Genomic DNA, 20,554 nt, shown 5'->3' with positions numbered 1-20,554 from the left:
ACTCTGTTATCCAGGTTGGCATGTTATCCAGGCTGGCAGTGGCGCAATCATAGCACACTGCAGCCTTGAACTCCTGGGCTCCAGCCATCCTCCTGCCTCAGCCTCCTGAGGAGTTAGGACTACAGGTGTGTACCACCACACCTGGCTCTTTATTTCTTCACCTTCCATATTTAAAAGCCTGCCACTAGGAGGAGACAAATTAATTAAAAATTGTTCAATCTGTTCTTCCTTTAGAACACTTTTTAATTTTTTTTTAGAGATAGGGTCTCAGTCACCCAGGCTGGAGTGCAGTGGCACCATCATGGCTCACTGCAGCTTTGACCTCCTGGGCTCATGTGATCCTTCCACCTCAGCCTTCCAAGTAACTGGAACCACAGGCATGCACCACCATGCCCAGCTAATTTTTAAAATTATTTTTTTGTAGAGGTGGAACCTCATTATGTTGCTCAAGCTGGTCTTGAACTGCTGGGCTCAAGTGATCCTCCTACCTCGTCCTCTCAAAGTGGTGGGATTATAGGCGTGAGCCACTGTGCCTGGCTGAGCAAGTTATTTAATCTTTCAAGGCCTTAGTCTTCCCAACCATGAAATAAAGAGGATACATCACAGATACTTCATTATTGTGTATATTAAATAAGAAAATGTATGTAAAAGTGCTTCATAAACTATAGCCATTTTTTATTACATGTACTAGGTTTATGCTCCTTCAGAACAAATTTTTATGCCTTATATATGTGTCCCCTCAACAGTCAATAAAGTGTTTAGTAGGAATTGAACATCATCTATTTACTAGTCTTTTTTTTTTTTTGAGATGGAGTTTCGCTCTTGTTACCCAGGCTGGGGTACAATGGTGCGATCTCGGCTCACCACAACCTCCGCCTCCTGGGTTCAAGCAATTCTCCTGCCTCAGCCTCCTGAGTAGCTGGGATTACAGGCACACGCCACCATGCCCAGCTAATTTTTGTATTTGTAGTAGAGACGGGGTTTCACCTCGTTGACAAGGATGGTCTCGATCTCTTGACCTCGTGATCCACCTGCCTTGGCCTCCCAAAGTGTTGGGATTATAGGCGTGAGCCACCACGTCCAGCCATTACTAGTCTTTTGAAGGATAGGAGACACCTTTTCCCTGTATAAGGAGGCAACTAGTATCCCATTCCTGGTTAAGTATCCATAATTCAAACCTTAGATTACAACAAAGTGACAAACTCAGTACATCACCAAAGAGGAGATTTAAACACCTGTATGGCATTTAGCTATCTGATCTTTCCTCTACTGTGCTGCATTCAGTGCCATAACGAGTTGAGAAAGAAAAAGTCCCAAATGAAAAATATCAACACGCTTTGTAAGAAGACATGCCTGGGAGAAGGGAGAGCAGAAAAAAGGCATGGTTTATGAACAGAGTTAACAGAGACTTTATTGTTCTGTGTATCATCTGATTTGCCATCTCCTGATCACAAAAGTATCTATAACATTGTCTAATTCGGCTTCCACTGTGAAATTTGATTTACCTGAAGAAATAGCATGTTTATTAAATTTCCTTAGGCATACTCATTTCCCCCCCCCAATACGATAAACACATCTGGCAATATATCCAGGAAAGTGGTCCAGTATGCTATCAAGACTGTGTAGTAAGTTTGCTACCAGATAAGCACAGTGGAAGAGAACCAACTCCTGCACTACCGTTTACTGACATGTAATTCTTGGAAAATCACTTAACATCTCTATTAATTTAGATCTGTTTTTCGGTCTGTAAAACTGGAGCTAATATTTATTTTATCTGCTTTACTGGTTTATTGTGAAAGGCAAATGAAGTAATGTATGTGAAATTAATTTACAAATTATAAATATATAACTAAAAAAAACTAGACAGTCATCTACCACTTTTCCTTTGGTAAATGTCTAGTATTAGCAAAGCTGAGTTATTGATTTCTCTGGGTGTGTTCACGTAGTGGTACCAAAGAGAATTTTTTTTTATAAAAGCTGGGTGTGGTGGATGGCACCTATAATCCCAGCTGGGGCAGGAGGATTGCTTAAAGCCAGCCTGAGCAACTTAATAAGACCCTGTCTGGAAAAAAGAAAAAAAGAAAAAGAATTTCTACTCATCTTTTTGAGAAAGGACACAATAAATGTTTTCTTGACTACAGAAGCTATGAAAGAGGTTAGTTGGTAAAGTTAATCCTGTCACAACAGATCTATATTCCAGGAAACTTAGTTTAAGGTGGTTCAGCTATACCTTCCTAACGGTATGAAAATGGACTATCAGATCAGGATGTACCTGCATGTGTGACAGGGGGCACATACTGGGTCAATTTACTTAGTACCTCTGTCTCTGGAAAATACCAAGTGGCTCAGAGTACTAAAACCTAGTCCTTTCCCATGTTACCTCATTGGTCATCCCACTTGCCTCCTCAACTCCTAGCAAGAAGAGAATAGGAGAACTTATAAATCAAAATTATTCTTAAACCCAAGACATGCCTACCATCTCTCTTCATGTTTCCTTGTCCTAATTCCTTCCTGAACAGTAATAATCGATGTAATTGATGTTGATAATGCAGTTACTAGCTGATTTCTTAAGCTCGGTAATTCTTTGAAGAGCTGTTACTTTCACCAAAACTCTTAACTAAAGAAAAATTGTACAAATCTCCAAAAGTAGACTATAAGATACAAAAAAATCCAAGTTCACAAACATACAAATATGTGTGCCAATGCCATTTTTGTTTATCATTTATGATGAACTGTAAATACATTTCAGCCACAAAAGTAAGAAAAAAGGAAGAAACATAATGAACACTTTTGAACAAATGATGCCAGGGGCAGATACTTTAGACACTGCTTCTTCCTTCTCTTATTCTCCCCGGTAGGGGTGAAGTCTCCCTATGTTGCCCATGCTGGTCTTGAACTCCTGCATCAGCCTCCCACAGTGGTGGGATTACAGGCGAGAGCCACCAACCCCAGCCTAGACACTAATTATTCTTATTTCAGTATTACCAAGCTGAATTTTGCCTTTGAAATAGAAATAAACAATATAAACTGCTTGAGCACTTGAAATCCTAATTTCCTATAAACTGTAGCTCTCTTTCCTCATTTGGTAACTTTTCTCAGATATTCCTCTGAATAGAATTCCCATTTTCCCAAAAGTGTACCACAAGTAGGTGTAATGTTTCTGTGTATCAAAGGCATAGCTTTTTTGCTAATTACCTAATTTCTATACCCTTCAGTTGAAAAACAATTTGCTGATGTTAGCAAAATCTCCGCACTAGCTTTGTCCCTGATAAAAGCCATTTGAAGAAAAAGAGACCTATCAAATGTTTTATATTGAATATAATTTGTTCCAAGATTTCAGCCTTCCTTTTTTTTTAAAAAAAAAAAAATGTGTTTGTTCAGGGACTTTTATTTTATATTTAGAGGAAGAGTCTTTTTATGTTGCCTAGGCTGGATTTGGACTCCTGGGCTCAAGCGATCCTCCTGCCTCAGCCTAGTAACTGGGACCACAGGCAGGCACCATGGTGTCTGGCTGGGTTTGCAGGGTGTTTAAAATACCAAAGGCACACTATGAAATATACTCTCTCTGTTTAGTGGTCTGATGGGTGTGTTGACATTATCTGGAGAGAACTTTCATTTCAAGAATTCCCAAATTACCACCAGGATAATGTTTGAGGCCAACTTTAACTTGACCCATCTTGCTCTACAAAGAAGTTTTTCTATATGAAATAATAATATTCATGATCAGTGAAGGTGAAGGAGCATACTCACCAAGTGAACATAAGGCACAAAGTATCCAAAAAGTGCAAGTGGTATTCCAACTGCCCACACTGCATAAGCTGTCACCTTGAAGATGGCAAAATTGAAAATTTTTTTTGGAGGACTGAACTTTCTCCTGGAAAAGAGGGAGGATCTACTACCTCCACTCTCTTTATCTTTGGTACTGGAACCAAGAGGTCGGTAAGTAAAGCCAGCCAAAAAGAGAACAAACATGAAGATGCAGAGCACCCTCAGTGTGTAAAAGAGGCCCACACTGTCAATCAGAACCCTTAAGAGCAAAGGCAGCAGAACTGTGAAGACACTGCTGCCAGCAGTGACAATGCCATTCACCAGTCCAAGGCGCTTCTTGAAATAGTGTCCCAAAATGACCAATGAAGGCTGGTATGCAAAGGAGCAGCCGCAGGCAAATATGATTCCATAGGTAAGGTACAGAGGCTCGATGGAACTGTATAAAGATGAAAAAGATGGAAAGCAGCTTTCAATATTTTTACTGTGTGCTTGGTAGAATAAAACCTTATAGTAAGAGCGGGTTTTTGTTCATTAACATATTTTCTACAAATAGAAGTTACAAAATAGAGGGGAAATAGATGGGAAAAACACAATAAATCAAGAATGTAGCACTAAACATATTTTAATTTAAATCTAAATGTGTGAAAAATAACCATTAAGGTCATTAGTGATTTTGTTCCGCCGCCTCTTTCTGTGATTCAGGTGATGCACACAGCCCTGAGTAAGAACTGTGTTCTCTACAGCATAGGAATAAAGGTTGGTGCCAGGAAGGGTAAAATCAACAGTGATTCAACTAACAAACCAAAAACCTAGTCTCAATAAAACATTTGTTTTTAAACAATTAGAGTTAACTATGAAAACTAATTATTTCTTGGAGTTTTTCCAGGTACTTACCGAACAAAGGAAAAAGTAGTAAAAGAAAAGGCTGCATTTTATATTTTTTCCCCAAGGTTATTTCAGGAACATTTGCACAGAGGAGCAGTTGTGCCTCGTTTTTCTGGCCTAAGGGCTGTAGACCAACCTTCGCCCTCTATGCGCTGTTCCCAGTATTGTGCAAGATAACAAGAAATCATATTCTGACTGCAGAAAGACTAAATTGTGTTCCTTCAGTGATCCAGTTTGCCAATTGTAAGGCCATACATGTGTCAAAAGAATAATGAATTAAATAATCTTATAGTTTAACCAAATGATCACGTATTTCTTAGGAAGATAAAGGATCACATCATTATGTTCTTTAAAACAATTATGATAAGGAATAAAATTAGTTCACCTGGATCATCCCAAGGGAAAAAAAAGGAATAAAACTAGTTAAACTTTTTTGAAAAGGCTATCAGTAGTAAAAGCAAACAATTTATTAGAAAGTAAGAGAGATAAAGTTGGTTAATAATTAAGTTTTGGATAATAATGCTAGTCTAGTAACATGCTGAGGTAATCATAAGGAACTTTAGAATCTGATAAAATAATGCATGTTGGCAATCCTCTCTCTGAGATGCCCTTCCCCTCTATTAATCCACAGCTAGCACCACCTTCAAACCAGGCTCAAGAGTCACTTCTAGGCTTTCCCAGATTAATCTCACCTAACTCTGATCACCCTTTACTGAATCTCCACTCTTTGTTTAACCAACATATTAAGGAGCTACTATGTACTAGATATATTGTGGAAAATAATATTAAAAGTCTGGTCCTTGGCCAGACATGGTGGCTCATGCCTATAATCCCAGCACTTTGGGTGGCCAAAGCAGGAGGATGGCTTGAGACCAGTCTGGCAACATAGCAAAACCCCATCTCTACTTAAAAAAAAAAAAGAGCTGAAATTAGCTGGGTGTGATGGCATGTGCCTGCAGTCCTAGCTACTCAGGAAGCTGAGGCAGGAGGATCGCTTGAACCCAGGAAGCCAGGCTGCAGTGAGCTACGATCACACAACTGCATTCTAGCCTGGGTAACAGTGAGACCCTGTCTCCAAAAAAAAAAAAAATGTGGTTCTGCCTTTAAGATACTCATAGTCTGCTTAGTAAAACAAGACATCTATCCCACATAATAATAATATAACACAGAACAAAACAGAAATTAATACTTCATTCTGTATCAGTTTTTCCATCGAAGCAGTTTTCCAGATAATTGTAACACTCCTTAAAGCGCTAATTTGTCTTTAACAATTTTAAAGAAAAAAAATTACATCTATTATACGTTCCTCTGCCTTCTTCAAAGTGTATATTAAAAATATTGTCGACAGCAGAATCATCAGGAACATCAGTTGCTATGCAGTTGTACCACTGCACTGTGAGGCCCTCAGTTGGAAAACCAGAGCTTCTCCCTCCTAGAGAGTGAGGTATATGAGCTTTGTGATGGCATTTTCACTGCTGCTGAACGCTTTTCACCTCCAGGTTTTCCCTTCAGTAACAGATGGTTCCAGTTTGTGAAGTTTGGCAGCTGAATAAGTGCAATGTAAATGAGTAAGCCTGTCAGATCCTAATCATATGTGCAAAAAGGATCCAGAGAAGGGACATGCGTGTGATCAACCTAAGGTGCTGGAGAAAGTTTTCCTCAGAAGGCAGAATGGGAACTAGAGGAAAAAAGGGCCTACCACCTGACACTTACACTCTATACCACATTTCCCCTTGCTCCTCTATCTTACTCTCAAGTTTCAGTAGCCTTTGACCAGCAGGCTAAATAATGAAACTGGATAGAAAATATGAGAATACTACATGTAGTAAGGAAATTTTGGTTTAAGAAATTTTGTTTTACTTAGAGGGTAGAGAAAGAGAGAACTGGGTCATATCATAAATATGTATCATAATATTTATTGCTCAGTGGTCAGAAAAATTCAAAAAACATTGCTTTGTATGTGTTTTGTTAACAAACTAGGTAGTAGATTACATAAGTTGTCTACCTCTCAGTCCCCTCTCTACCACACTGGAGTTGTAATACATTCGGCAAGTGGTAGGGCCACAGGTACTGACAACAGGTACATGGAAGCTTCCAGATCAAAGAAGCTATCTGATGAGGCATTAGTAACACAGTATTATGTTGCTGCTAAAATGAATGTCCTCATGGATTTACCTAAACAGAATCTTATTCCAAACGAAACTTTTTTTCTTTAAGAAACAATTTTAGAAGAAAAAAAAAACCACAAACATACTTTAAAGATGAAATATCTATTTTCTACCAGGAAATAAATATAATTTTAAAAAATCCAAATAGGATTTCTAAATTAGATGGCAGAAAGTATGAAAGAATGAGGCTCACGTTAGAGTTGAGGAAGGGATGTGTGTTTGGGGGTGAGGGGTGGAAATGAGTGAAGCCAAAGATTCTGTTGATTAAATATTTAAAAAGTCAAATATAAATTTGACTTATTTTTCCTTAATGACTACATTAATGTTTTTCAACTAAAGCAACATGAAGATAGCTAGGGACAGGAAAGAGGAAATGAAGATAAACCACTAAAGTAGAGACGAAGGGTGGAAATAATCTTAAGAGGTTTTCTTCTTCATCACCTACTCTTAGCCAGAGCTACAGATTAAATCAGTGTTCCTCTAACTGAGGATTATTCTACCAATGCAAGGAACTTACTAGGAGAACTAGAGCTGCAGGGAGAGGTGTTCCATACAGTTATGTGCCCATCTGCTCCTTACAGTTAGTCCCTCTTCAGTGCACTGCGTCTTTTCTTCTCATACTGCATTTCCCAATCTTTGTGGCACCAGAGACAAGTTTCAGGAAAAGTTTTTCCATGGATGAGGCCGGGGGAGGGTGGTTAGGGGTGATTCAAGTGCATTACATTTAGTGTGCACTTTATTTCTATTATTATTACAGTGCAATATATAATGAAATAATTATACAATTCATTATAATGTAGAATCAGTGGGAGCCCCGAGCTTGTTTTCCTGCAACTAGACAGTCACATCTGGGTGTGATGGGAGAAAGTGACAGATCATCAGATCATTTAGATTTTCATAGGGGGAGTGCAACTAGATCCCTCCTATGTGTAGTTCACAATAGGATTTGCACTCCTATGAGAATCTAATGCTGCCACTGATCTGACAGGAGGCAAAACTCAGGCAGTAATGCAAGTGATGGGGAGCAGCTATCAATACAGATGAAGCTTCACTTGCCCACCAACAGTTCACCTCCTGCTGTGCAGCCCAGTTCCTAACAGGCCATGGACCTGTACCAGTCCTTGACATGGGGGTTGGAGACCCCTATTCTAATAGATACAGGAAAAGTACATTGACATTAAGTTTTATTTTAAGGTACATTGGACCACTTCATTTTGCCATGATATTATAAATTATTATTATTATTATTTCTTGAGACAGAATCTTGCTCTGTCACCCAGGCCCAGGCTGGAGTACAGTGGCGCAATCTTGGCTCGCTGCAACCTCCACCTCCCGGAGGTGGAGAGCAATTCTCTGCCTCAGGCTCCTGAGTAGCTGGAACTACAGGCGCATGCCACCATACCTGGCAAATTTTTTTGTATTTTTAGTAGAGACAGGGTTTCACCCTGTTAACCAGGATGGTCTCCATCTCCTGATCTCGTGATCTACCCACCTCGGCCTCCCAAAGTGCTGGGATTACAGGCGTGAGCCACCGCACTCAGCCAGATATTTTTAAATTTTAGTATGTTATTTTTTTTAAATAACCGACAGGAATTCTCAACCTGGGTTGGAATAAATGGCAGAGTTTTGGTTTCATTAATAAAAAAAATTTCATTTCAAGCCTATGAACAGCTACTTTAAAACACCACTTATTGTAACCCTTGGGCCTCAGACTGAGCTGATCTTAAACTAAGGCCGCTGTTTTAGATAACTCATTGTTATAACTTGAGTGCATTTAGAATTTTTATGTAAATAGAAGAAAAAGATAAGGTGAAACATTCTTCTATGTACCAGAAAACACATACATTCTGATTGATGTCCAAGTCTTAGGCATTACAAGAAAAAGCATTCAAATTCTCAAGCTCTGATTTGCTCTATGGAGAGTCATACTGCTTAAAGGTTTAAAAAATGAAAATGATCTTTGCTTGTAAATAGCAGAGTTTCTGAAAGTAAAACTTTAAGGTATCTAGCAGTTTTTAAAAAGCAACATGATAAAACCAAGTCCTTACCTTACAAAAGAACTGGACATGAGCCCAACAAATCCAACAGCAGCACCCACGACAGCTGTTTTCCGACAACCAAATATGTCTGTGAAGACGCTGACTATTGGACAGCAAAAGAAAATCATTCCCATGGAGAGAGAACCTACCCATGCTGTAAAAGAGGGGAAAAGGGTGGGAGGAATTATGACATGGTAAACTATATTTGTACTTATTCCACGGGACATAATAGACATTTAGAAACATTTTCATTTTTAGTTATTTTGAGATTGGATCTCACTCTCTCATCCAGGCTAGAGCACAGTGATATGATTACAGCTCATTGCAGCCTCAACTTCTGGGGCTTAAGTTATCCTTCAACCTCAGCCTCCCAAGTAGCTGGAACTATACACTCATGCCACCATGCCTGGCTAATTTTTTAAAAAATTACTTGTAGAGATGAGATCTCACTATTGCCTAGGATGTAGAAAAATATAATGCAGAAAAGATATTACCCAGATTGACAACTAGGGGGAAAGTTGGAATAAATTAGATTGAAATCATAGCTCAACGCAATGGCTAATACTAATTGTAATTAGGATAGCAATTTATGTGTTTAATCGAAGTCTTGAAAAGTTTGTACTTTAAAATAAATTAAACATTCCCCTGTAACTTTAGCACTGTTAATCCCTACATCAATATCTGTCTATGGTTTCAAGCAACTTCTAATCTATGGGAAAAAAATCATTGAAAAAACAGAGATATATTTAGGAGTGTATATATAGGTGGTCAAACTGCAAAGAAATAATGGCATTTGAAATCAGGATAGTGGAAATGATAATCATTTGGACCAACTAGTTAAGAAGTGATTGGCTGGGCGCGGTGGCTCACACCTGTAATCCCAGCACTTTGGGAGGCTGAGGTGGGTGGATCACGAGGTCAAGAGATCGAGACCATCCTGGTCAACATGGTGAAACCCTGTCTCTACTAAAAATACAAAAAAATTAGCTGGGCATGGTGGCGCATGCCTGTAATCCCAGCTACTCGGGAGGCTGAGGCAGGAGAATTGCCTAAACCCAGTGGGTGGAAGTTGCGGTGAGCCAAGATAGCACCATTGCACTTCAGCATGGGTAACAAGAGCAAAACTCTGCCTCAAAAAAAAAAAAAAGTGATCATGTGCAGCGAGGCACAGTGGCTCACACCTATAATCCCAGCACTTAGGGAGGCTGAGGCAGGGCGTCACGAGGTCGGGAGTTCGAGACCAGCCTGGCCAACATGGTGAAACCCCATCTCTACTAGTAATACAAAAAATTTAGCTGGGCATAGTAGCACACACCTATAATCCCAGCCACGTGGGAGGCTGAAGTAGGAGAATCACTTGAACCCAGGAGGTGAAGGTTGCAGTGAGCCGAGATTGCAGTGAGCCATTGCACTCCAGCCTGGGTGACAGGGCAAGACTCTGTCTCAAAAAATATATAAAAAGGAGTGATCATGTGCATAGTGCCTAAGCTTAGTTTTTTGCAATAAAAACTGACTCATATGCCAGTAGAATATTTGCTGACTTGGATAATAGTCACTGCGCATTTATTTTATAAATGTTTATAAAACCACATGTGTTAAATCTTCTTTGCTGAACATATGTTATATTTCACAATAAAAAATTGAGAATCAGAAGTCATATTCCATATAAAAACCAACATGAAAGAATGAAATATTAAATACAAATAATCATAATTCTATGCCAAAGAAATGAGTGATCTGACTTCATTGAGGATATCAAGTCTATAAATCCTTCTAAAAAAGTATAATAAACGAATGGAACCTAAGTGAAAATGGGCTGTGGAAAGAACAGACATTAGTCATAGTTCCAGCTCTACGACTAAAACATATCCTTGGTCAAGTTACTTCCCCTCTGAATGAGTTTTCTTATCTTGAAAATGGATCAAACACATACCTTTCCAGAACTGTTAGGATTAGAGAAAGTGTATATAAACCTCAGCATCTGGTACATAAGCACTAATAATTTACAGGTTTTTTCTTTTCCTCTCTTTTTTTTTCTTTTCCAAAGCATCAAAATAAATTACAGTTTTAAAAATAATGATGACAATGAATTTTCTCTCTTGGTAGATGACCCTAAAGATATGCAGCTCTGGAAGCCTCCTTATATACTACTCTATTTTCTTAGTAAAGGAAGTTAAGCCCTATGCAAATGATCATTTCTTAGTAAAGAATTTCATTATTAAGTCCAAATGAAGCTTTACCATACTAATAATTTTTTGCATTATTTTTTTTTGAGAAAGGGTCTCACTCCATTGCCCAGGCTGGAGTGCAGTGGTGCAATCTCAGCTCACTGCCATCTTGGCAGCCTAGGCTCAAGCAATCTTCCCACCACAATCTTCTAAGTAGCTGGAACCACAGGCATGCACCACCATACCTGGCTAATTTTTGTGGGGTTTCTTTTAGAAACAAGGTTTCACCATGTTGCCCAGGCTGGTCTTGAACTCTTGGGTTCAAGTGATTGCCTGCCTTGAGCTCAGGAATTTTTTGCCTTCTTATATTTTAAATTATTATAAAAATTATATTTATTTTAGTCAGTCATATTTCTTTTTTTGTGTTTCTTTTGTAGAGACAGGGTCTCGGTTTGTTACTCAAGCTAGTCCTGGCTACTCCTGGCTTCCAGCAGTCCTCCCACCTTGGCCTCTAAAGTGCTGGGATTGCAGGTGTGGCCCAGTCAGTCAGCCATATTTCTATTTCCTTTCTTCCCTCATCAGAAAGCAGACTATAATCTTAAAATACAATGAAGAGACTGTGTAAACACTGCCATCTTGACTCAGATGGTGGTGACGGGGATTCAGAAGTACACAGTAAGAAGCAGCTGATTGGCCAAATAAATTAGTATAATCCAACCAAGACATGAAGAACTTTACAATATGGGACTGCTTGAGAGAGGTTAAATTTTCTTTTTTTAATGAAACAGGGTCTCACTGTGTCACCCAGGCTGTAGTGCGCTGATGCAATCTTGGCTCACTGCAACCTCTGCCTTCTGGGTTCAACTCATCTTCCCACCTAAGCCTCCTGAGTAGCTGGGACTACAGGCATGTGCCATCACACTAGCTAATTTTTGTATTTTTTGTAGAGACAAGATTTTGCCATGTTGCCCAGGCTGGCCTCAAACTCCTAGACTCACGGGATTGGCTGACCTTGGCCTCCCAAGTTGCTGGCATTATAGGAGTGAGCCAGCACACCCAGCCTAGTAAGAATTTTTTAGTCTTATGTAAAATTTTAGTCTTATATAAAAATTTTACTAATTTCTAATAATTTAATCCCATTCAAAAACATTTAGACATCTATTGTGTTTAAGAAACAATCTAATGTAAATACTAGGCAGGCTAGAATAAAACATCCTAACATCTACTTTTATTTTGTATTTATTTATTTTTTACAGTGAACATAGCCTGACAACTAACATCTACTTTTAGATAAAGGCACTTTTATAATTAAGCGGCCAACACTAAATACTAGATCACATCAAGAAACCCAAGAGCATATTCTTATATTGTATATATTGCTTATATGAGTGAAGGTATTTTCAAGGAAAAATACCTTGGCCAGGCCTGGTGGCTCACACCTGTAATCCCAGCACTTTGGGAGGTGAGGCAGGCAGATCACCTGAGGTCAGGATCAAGACCAGCCTACCCGACATGGAGAAACCACGTCTCTACTAAAAATAAAAAAATTATTTTTTTAAATTTATTTTTTATTTATTACAAGCATGGTGGCTCATGCCTGTAATCCCAGCTACTCAGGAGGCTGAGGCACAAGAATTGCTTGAACCTGGGAGGTGGCAGCTGCAGTGAGCTGAGGTCACTCTACCGTACAACAACCTCAGGAACAGAGTGAGATTCTGTCTCCAAAAAAAAGAAAGAAAAGAAAAGAAAACCATTGCACAAATTTTTGTGAATTACCGGGGATTTCAATCTACTGCTATACCAAATATTAAAAATGCAGATTTATGAGTCTATTGAATAACCACTAACAGGATATAATAAAATAAAGCTTCTTGTCTCGACTACCTTCTTAAAATTTATTCAGTGGGGAAAAAGTTTCTTTTGCTACTAGATGACCACTTCAGCAGGCCTATTTGATTCTTTTGGCCAATGTAAAAATAAAGAAAGGCCTATGGTCATTTTAGATAACAAACCAATCTTCACTAGGTAATCAAATATTTTCCCCAGCCCCAGGGAAGCTGGGAAGGGAATGAAATCAGCTGCTTCTCTTCTATTCTCTTCCAGAACTTTTCCCATCCCTAGCTGTTGGAACTTTCCAAGGTAGGCATGGGAGACAGGGAGGCTGGGGAAGGAAGGCAAAAAGATTCCAACCTGGGCCTTCCTGCCAAAAGACCTGTCTGCTGATGTTTGAAGCTAACTCTTTTTTCTCAGATGCATTTTCATGGGTAATTCAGATCTCACCTCAGAGTTCCTTCTCACCATTTCTCCACTGACTTGGATAATTCATTCTTCTCCTGGCTTTTTGGCTGTCATTCAAAAGACTCAGTGTTGTAACCTCTGCTCTTTTAGCCATCTATTGGAACAGGAGTCAAACTCCAGGTTACCCCTCTCCTTCACTAGGCCCACCTCTAATCTGCAGGAAATATATTTCCTTTGCCCTGACAAAGGCTGTGGTATAGGCAAATTCAACACAGCCACCTTTAGTATAGTTCATTCTGTGGGAACAGTAAGCCAGCCCATCCTTGTTGGATGTCTTGAAGAGTCAGACCCTGGTCCTCCTCTGTTCCCCGCAACTGGGGAGAATTTTAAATCTCTTAAGTGGTCCCTTTGAAGCCCCTCTCACTTGATACCAGGTGAGAGAACAAAGAGAGATACCAAATAGGAGAACAAGTGAGAGTAACCTCCACTTATACTATGGCAGAGGGGACACAGCACCGTTTTCTCAAGAGTCCTCACAAAATGCTATTCCTGACTCATAATATCCTTCTTATGTGTTTTAGAGCCTTTAACTGGTTTGAAAACCTACTTTAAAAAGCCACATAAAATATCTCACTTTTGAAAGTCACACTATTGTACTGTAGTGTCCTAACGGAAATTCCAATAGATTCTGTTACAATAATAACTGGCAATGGAAGGAGTTAAGTCTGTTTTCTGATCAAATTCAAGAATAAATTAATAAATGGGGCCAGGCGCGGTGGCTCAAGCCTGTAATCCCAGCACTTTGGGAGGCCGAGGCAGGTGGATCACGAGGTCAAGAGATCGAGACCATCCTGGTCAACATGGTGAAACCCCGTCTCTACTAAAAATACAAAAAATTAGCTGGGCATGGTGGTGCGTGCCTGTAATCCCAGCTACTCAGGAGGCTGAGGCAGGAGAATTGCCTGAACCCAGGAGGCGGAGGTTGCGGTGAGCCGAGATCGCACCATTGCACTCCAGCCTGGGTAACAAGAGTGAAACTTCGTCTCAAAAAAAAAAAAAAATTAATAAATGGATTAGTTATTATCTGCTATTGTACACTCACAACATTTCTAGTTTTTGTCAAGTTTTAACATGGCATCTAAATAATCCAGGATCTTAATGAGCTATTGCATACATGCCGCAAAAATAAAATGGACTCTCGTTCTCTTTCACCCCTTCCAAGTCTATTACTACCATTATAATAATAAAGACTCAACAGAGCTAGCTGTTGCGCTGATGATATATTTGTTGTGCTCAGAAGATTATTTCATTTAATCTCCCAAATTCGATAAGGTAGTACGTCTATTAAGTTCATTTAACAATTGAGAAACTGAAGTACATACATAGTTACAATAATATATCCTGCATGGTAAAAATTTTATCTTAAAAATGCAAACTAGACCAGGAACAGTGGCTCATATGTGCAATCCCAGCACTTTGGGAGGCTGAAGTAGGAGGAATACTTGAAGCCAGGAGTTTAAGCCCAGCCTGGGCAACAAAGCAAGACCCCATCTCTAAAAACAAACAAACAAACAAAAGCAACTTTAAAAACTAGCTTGGTATGGTGGCACACAACAGTAGTCCTAACTACTTGGAAGGCTGAGGCAGGAGGCTCCCTGGAGCCTAGGAGTTTAAGGCTGCAGTAAGGTATGATCATGCCACTGCACTCCAGCCTAGGCAACATAGCAAGACCTTGTCTCTAAAAATAAATACATAAATAAAATGCAATCAAGCTCTAGTCCCTCTATTCCTTTTACAAAACACCCACAGAGGACTTCATAATATATATTATCCTCCCACCCCCAGGATCTCTCCTTGAAAGTTGACAGTTGATTTGGAGACCAAAGCATGCCCCCACGAACTCTCACCTCCATGGGGCTGTCTCAGAACTCATGCCCACTAGGAGGGCATGTCGAAGGCATGCCCACTTGGCCACTTTTATAACTTACCTCTGCCCAAGAAGGAGCCAACTCAGGTAACTGCCCAGTAGCAGAGGGACCCTTGACCTTTCCCCTTTCCTCTCCTACCTTATAAAAATGCCCACTTTTTGCTCCAAAGGTGAAGTGGCACATTTAAAGGCAGGACACTTTGTCCCTCTCTCCCTAAGCTAGCTTTGAAATAAATACGCTTCTTTGTATCAGAACTTGCTCTTGTTAATTGGACTCTACATGCAGTGAGGAAGTAACCTGCTTTTTGGTTACACTATTAAAATTTTAGTGTTCTTTAATGTTCTAGGCTCTATCCCAGGATGCTGGAAATATAAAAGCAAATAAGAGATTTCTTTACTTACAATAATTTTCAATCTAGTAACATACGCAAAAGTGGTCCAATCAGAACACCAGATAGAATGTCCCATGTCAGGAGATATAGATGCCAAAAATGTATAAGAAAGGCTTTAGAATGTGCGTGTATACTCTTATTTGAGTATGTGTGTAAGTTTGACATCATGGACCCATCCAAGAAGCTAAGTTAAGAAATCTTTTTACAGAAAAATACCAGGAAGCTTTTCAATTTCCCCATCCAGACTCTATTTGTTTCCTAACACCATTCTGAGAAAAAAAAAAAAAAAAAAAAACCCAAGGCTCTAAGTGTATAACAAAAGCAGGATGCAAATCACTCAAAGTGGTTAGGTTTAATATTTAAGAAGATTCTCCTGCATGAATAAAGCAAAGGTGTTGTAATTATCCAGATATAAATGGTTGCAAGGGCAAAGTATTTACAAATAAAAACACCCAAAGGGAAGATTTACTGTAGTTAAAGGTTGATAAATAGTCTTTTGTGCTTTGGTAGTCCCAACCTGCATTTCCACTCCATCTTGGCCTCTTTCAACATTACCTATACTCTGTAATAACCAATATCGATCTAATGGCCTTAAATTATATAAAATAATAGAATACAAAACTGAGACTAAAATGCAAAATGTTAATATTATTTAGCAATGTCCCTGTAACTCCTGGAGTATGAAGCTGCCTGGCAGCTACACAAAAATTCAGGAATGGGTAGACTGTATTCTTGCCTTGACAATTTTACTGCCATCCTAAAAGTTATTTGGCAGTTATATTGCACTTAGGAGTGGCTTTAAAAATATTTGGTAATCTATCTGAAAACCTTGGCCAAAAGGGTCGTAGACGTGGCAGCGATCAGGAGCCTGATTAGCATCAAATACATGTGAAATGAGGAATAAGCACAGCCATTTAATTTCTTTATTCAGCAAACAGAAGGAATGGGAGACTAAACTTAATTGCCTATGTATTGAGTATGGGAAAACTGACAACCATGCCGGCAGGTCTGATTTATGCATCTGTAAGTGTACATGCAACCAAAGAAGAGGAATCCAAAAAGCAGCTAGTGAAACCAGAGCAGCTCCCCATGTATACTGCACCACCGCTCCAGTCTAAACATGTTGAAGAGCAGCCTGGTCATTTACAAATGAGCTTTGCTTCCATCCACACTGCAACTGGTCGTTATATTGGCTGGTGCAAGGGTGTTTATGTCTTTGCAAAAAATGGGATAATGGATACAGTACAATTTGGAAAAGATGACTATGTCTATCTGAAGAATCCTCCTCAAGATATTCTTCTGAAAATGGGAGTTATTATAGTTTCAGGATTGGTGGGCTTGGTTTCAGAGAGAAAAGGTTCTAAGTTTAAGAAAATTACTTATCCTCTGGGACTGGCCACTTTAGGAGCAACTGTTTGCTACCCAATTCAGTCAGTAATAATTGCTAAGGTAACAGGGAAAAAGATATATGCTACAAGCCAGCAAATTTTTGAAACAATTAAATCGCTGTGGACAAAAAGCAACAAAAAAGAGTCACTTCGTCAACCTAAGGAAAAAACTAAGCTAGGATCCTCTGCCGAAACAGAAGTATCTGCAAAAACAACTCACGTCTTGAAACACTCAGTGCCTTTGCCAACAGAACTCAGCTCTGAAGCAAAGACCAAATCAGTATCCACCTCAGGTGCTACACCGTTTATGCCTGACCCCAACCTCATGGATCACAGGCAGTCCCATCCAGAAGATACAGATATGTACAGCACTAGAAGCTGAAGTAGACTGCATAGAGAGACTACATAGAAAACTACAAGATGTGTGAAGTTGCAAATAATGATGAAAAAAATCATGTAATGGGTAACTGATACATAGAGTATTACCTAAAACAAGTTTTTCACTTACATCTCCAAATGTGCAATTTGATAAATTACATAAGTGGTTAACACACAAACTGTGAATGCAATGCAAACAATATTAAATGATTAATGAGGAGACATTGATATAAGTTTTAGCTTGCATTTGATGACCTTTAAGGGCATTTATTAAAAAACAACAACAACAAATGAAGACATGAACTCCAGTGAGACTAAAATCTGAAAATACATCTATGTATGTATAAAGACATACATATTTACATGTACAAACATATATTTCTGCTCTGGCTTTCCTGAATTAATGTCAGCTAAATTAGAGTGGTGTGTGGAAAGATACGTTTCCCTTTGGGTTTTTTTTTCCATTTTCTAGAGCTGGAATAAAATATCTGTGTTTTATGGGGAAGAAAAATATTTGGTAATCAACTTCTGTTAATGGCATTGGAATAACCTGGTAAAGATAACTATTATTAAATCTGGGCTAAATAAAACTATTTAAACATTCTAAAAAATATCTTAAAAACTGATAGAAATTGGGAAAGAGTTTGAAAAGCTACAGTTGCAAGAAGAATTACAAAGTTTTTGGGTTTCTTGAAGGCCAACAAAATGTGCAGGTGCTTAGTAGACCGTACAGAAGCCAGAATCAAGGAAAGCAGCATCTGAAAGTTGTAAGAACAAAGCAGAGATATCAGCTGCTGCATGCCACAGTGAGACAGGATTTGTAACGTGAGCTCCAGCAAGTTATCTGCTAGGAACAAAAAATAATCCTTGGATTAACAAAATGGAATCAGAGTTATTTCAAAATATTATCTACATGTTCAAGTTTCAACCAAAAATTCTGAGGCATGCAAAAAAAATAGCCAATCAATAAAAATAGATTCTGAATGGGCTCAGCTGTTCAATTTAGCAAAAAAAAAATTTCAAAGTTTCTATTATAAATATGTTAGACAAATTAGAAAATAATATTTTTCAAAGAATAAAGGCTGGGTGCAGCAGCTCACGCCTGTAATCCCAGCACTTCGGGAGGCCAAGGCAGGCAGATCACGAGGTCAGAAGATTGAGACCATCCTGGCCAACATGGTGAAACTTCATCTCTACTAAAAATACAAAAATTAGCTGGGTGTGGTGGCTTGCGCCTGTAGTCCCAGCTACTCAGGAGGCTAAGGCAGGAGAATTGCTTGAACCTGGGAGGCAGAGGTTGTAGTGAGCCAAGAATGCCACTGCACTCCAGCCTGGTGACAGAAGGAGACTCTGTCTCAAAATAATAATAATGATAATAATAATAAAAGATAAGTGATCTTACTGAGTGAAGAGATGTGGAATCTCAACAACAAAATGTAAACTATAAAAAAAGAGAAAATTCTAGAGATGAAAACCAGGTATCTAAAGATTGAGTAATTTCTGTCTTCAAAGTTCCAGACCTTTCTTATCTTTCATCTCCAATCTGCTAAGTGAACCTACTGAATGCATTTTTCAGTCAGACTTTTGAAATATATTGATATCTTTACTCTGTTATAACTCAATATTTGTATAATAGCTATAAATTGTATAAAATAACAGTACACAAAACCGATAGTAAAATACAAAATATTATTTACTAACGTTTCAGTAATTCCTGGGGCATGAAGCTGTCTGGAAACTATACAGAAATTCAGGAGTGGGTAGACTGTACTCTTGCCTTGACCATTTTATTGCCATCATAAAGTTACATTTTACTGATAGTTATATTTCACTTAAGAGTGGCTTTTAAAATATTTGCTAATCAACTTCTGTTTATGGCACTGGAATAAAGTGGTCATGCAAACCCTATTACAGATAACTACTGAAGCATACTTCAGTATGCTTCAGTCACACTTTTGAAGGATGAAGTATTGGAGATAGAGATTACCCAATCTAATGAAATTACTCAATCTAAAGACAGCAGGCCTGAGCTCACATTGCAAATCCTGTCTTACTGTGAGAGAACAGTATTAAACAAAATTAACTAAATCTTAGAGACCTATGGAATTCTAAGAAGAAATGTGGGTCATTTTGAATAAATAATGGAGCTGTGCACAGTGGCTCATGCTTATAATCCCAGCACTTTGAGGAGCCAAGGCAGGAGGATTATTTGAGCCCAGAAATTCAAGACTGGCCTAAGCAAAATAGTGAGACCCAATCTTTACAAGAGAAAAAAAATAATCTAGGTATGATAGCATGTACCTGTGATTCCAACTACTCAGGAAGCTGATGGGAGGATCACTTGAGCTTGAGAAGTTGAGGCTTTAGTGAGCTATGACTGCACCTCTGTACTCCAGCCTGGATGACAGAGTAAGACAATGTAAAAAGCAAACAAACAAAAAGAAATAATGGCCCAAAATAAAAACTGCAAATTGTGTGGAAAAACTTTAACTTATAGATCCAAGAAGTTCAAAGACCACCCCCCAGCAGGATAAACACTAAGAAAACAACTCCTAAGCTCATCATAATCAAACTGCTGAATGCCAAAAGGAAAATTCTGAAAGCAGACAAAAATAATATATCTAGAGAGAACAATGATACCATTAACAGGCAGACTCTTGTAAATAATGAGGGACAGAAGACATTGGAACTTTCACATGACAATGCTGAAAGTGGGGAGAAAGTATCAACCAAGAATTCTATATTCAGCTAAACTAGCCTTCAAAAATGAAGGCAAAATAAAGATTTTTTAAATGGAGAGAATTTCTCACTGGAAAATTTACGCCAGAAAAATGTTAAAGAAAGTTCTTCAGGCTGAAGAGAAATGACACCAGCTGGCAACTTGGGTCCAAAGGAAGGATTAAAACAAATACACACTTTTCCTTTTAATTTCTTTATGAGGATAAATTTACTGTTTAAAGAAAAACTGTAACACCCTATACAGATGTTATAATAAACAAATATGTGAAAACAACAGCATTAAAGATGATATAAATGGGTATATACTGTTACGAGGCTCCTATATTTTACCTCAATTATGTATTAACTTAAAATAGATTGGAATGGCTTAAAAATGCATATTGTAATACTCAAAAGCACTAAAAATTATGCACAGAGATACAGCTAGAAAGACAATCAAGGAATTAAAATTGATTACTAAAAAT

At 38.6% G+C, this 20,554-nt stretch overlaps 1 protein-coding gene and 1 pseudogene across 2 annotated transcripts in view; one reads left to right on the top strand and one right to left on the bottom strand.

Moving 5' to 3' along the window:
- The window catches only part of SLC16A10 (solute carrier family 16 member 10), a 177,470-nt gene that overhangs the window by 66,197 nt on the left and 90,719 nt on the right, over positions 1-20,554 (bottom strand). Inside the window, exons 2-3 of the mRNA XM_008994911.5 lie at positions 8,870-9,014; positions 3,751-4,204 (exon numbers count right to left, since the gene is read on the bottom strand). Coding sequence (XP_008993159.3) covers positions 3,751-4,204; positions 8,870-9,014 — 599 coding nt within the window. The remainder of the gene's footprint in view (positions 1-3,750; positions 4,205-8,869; positions 9,015-20,554) is intronic.
- On the top strand, positions 16,513-18,473 carry LOC108591279 (MICOS complex subunit MIC27 pseudogene; annotated as a pseudogene). The gene has a single exon (XR_013534487.1). The product of XR_013534487.1 is annotated as an MICOS complex subunit MIC27 pseudogene (transcript).

The sequence above is a fragment of the Callithrix jacchus genome, chromosome 4 (genome assembly GCF_049354715.1).
Source record: "Callithrix jacchus isolate 240 chromosome 4, calJac240_pri, whole genome shotgun sequence".
Lineage (NCBI taxonomy): Eukaryota > Metazoa > Chordata > Mammalia > Primates > Cebidae > Callithrix > Callithrix jacchus.
This window is presented reverse-complemented; position numbering and strand designations above follow the sequence as displayed.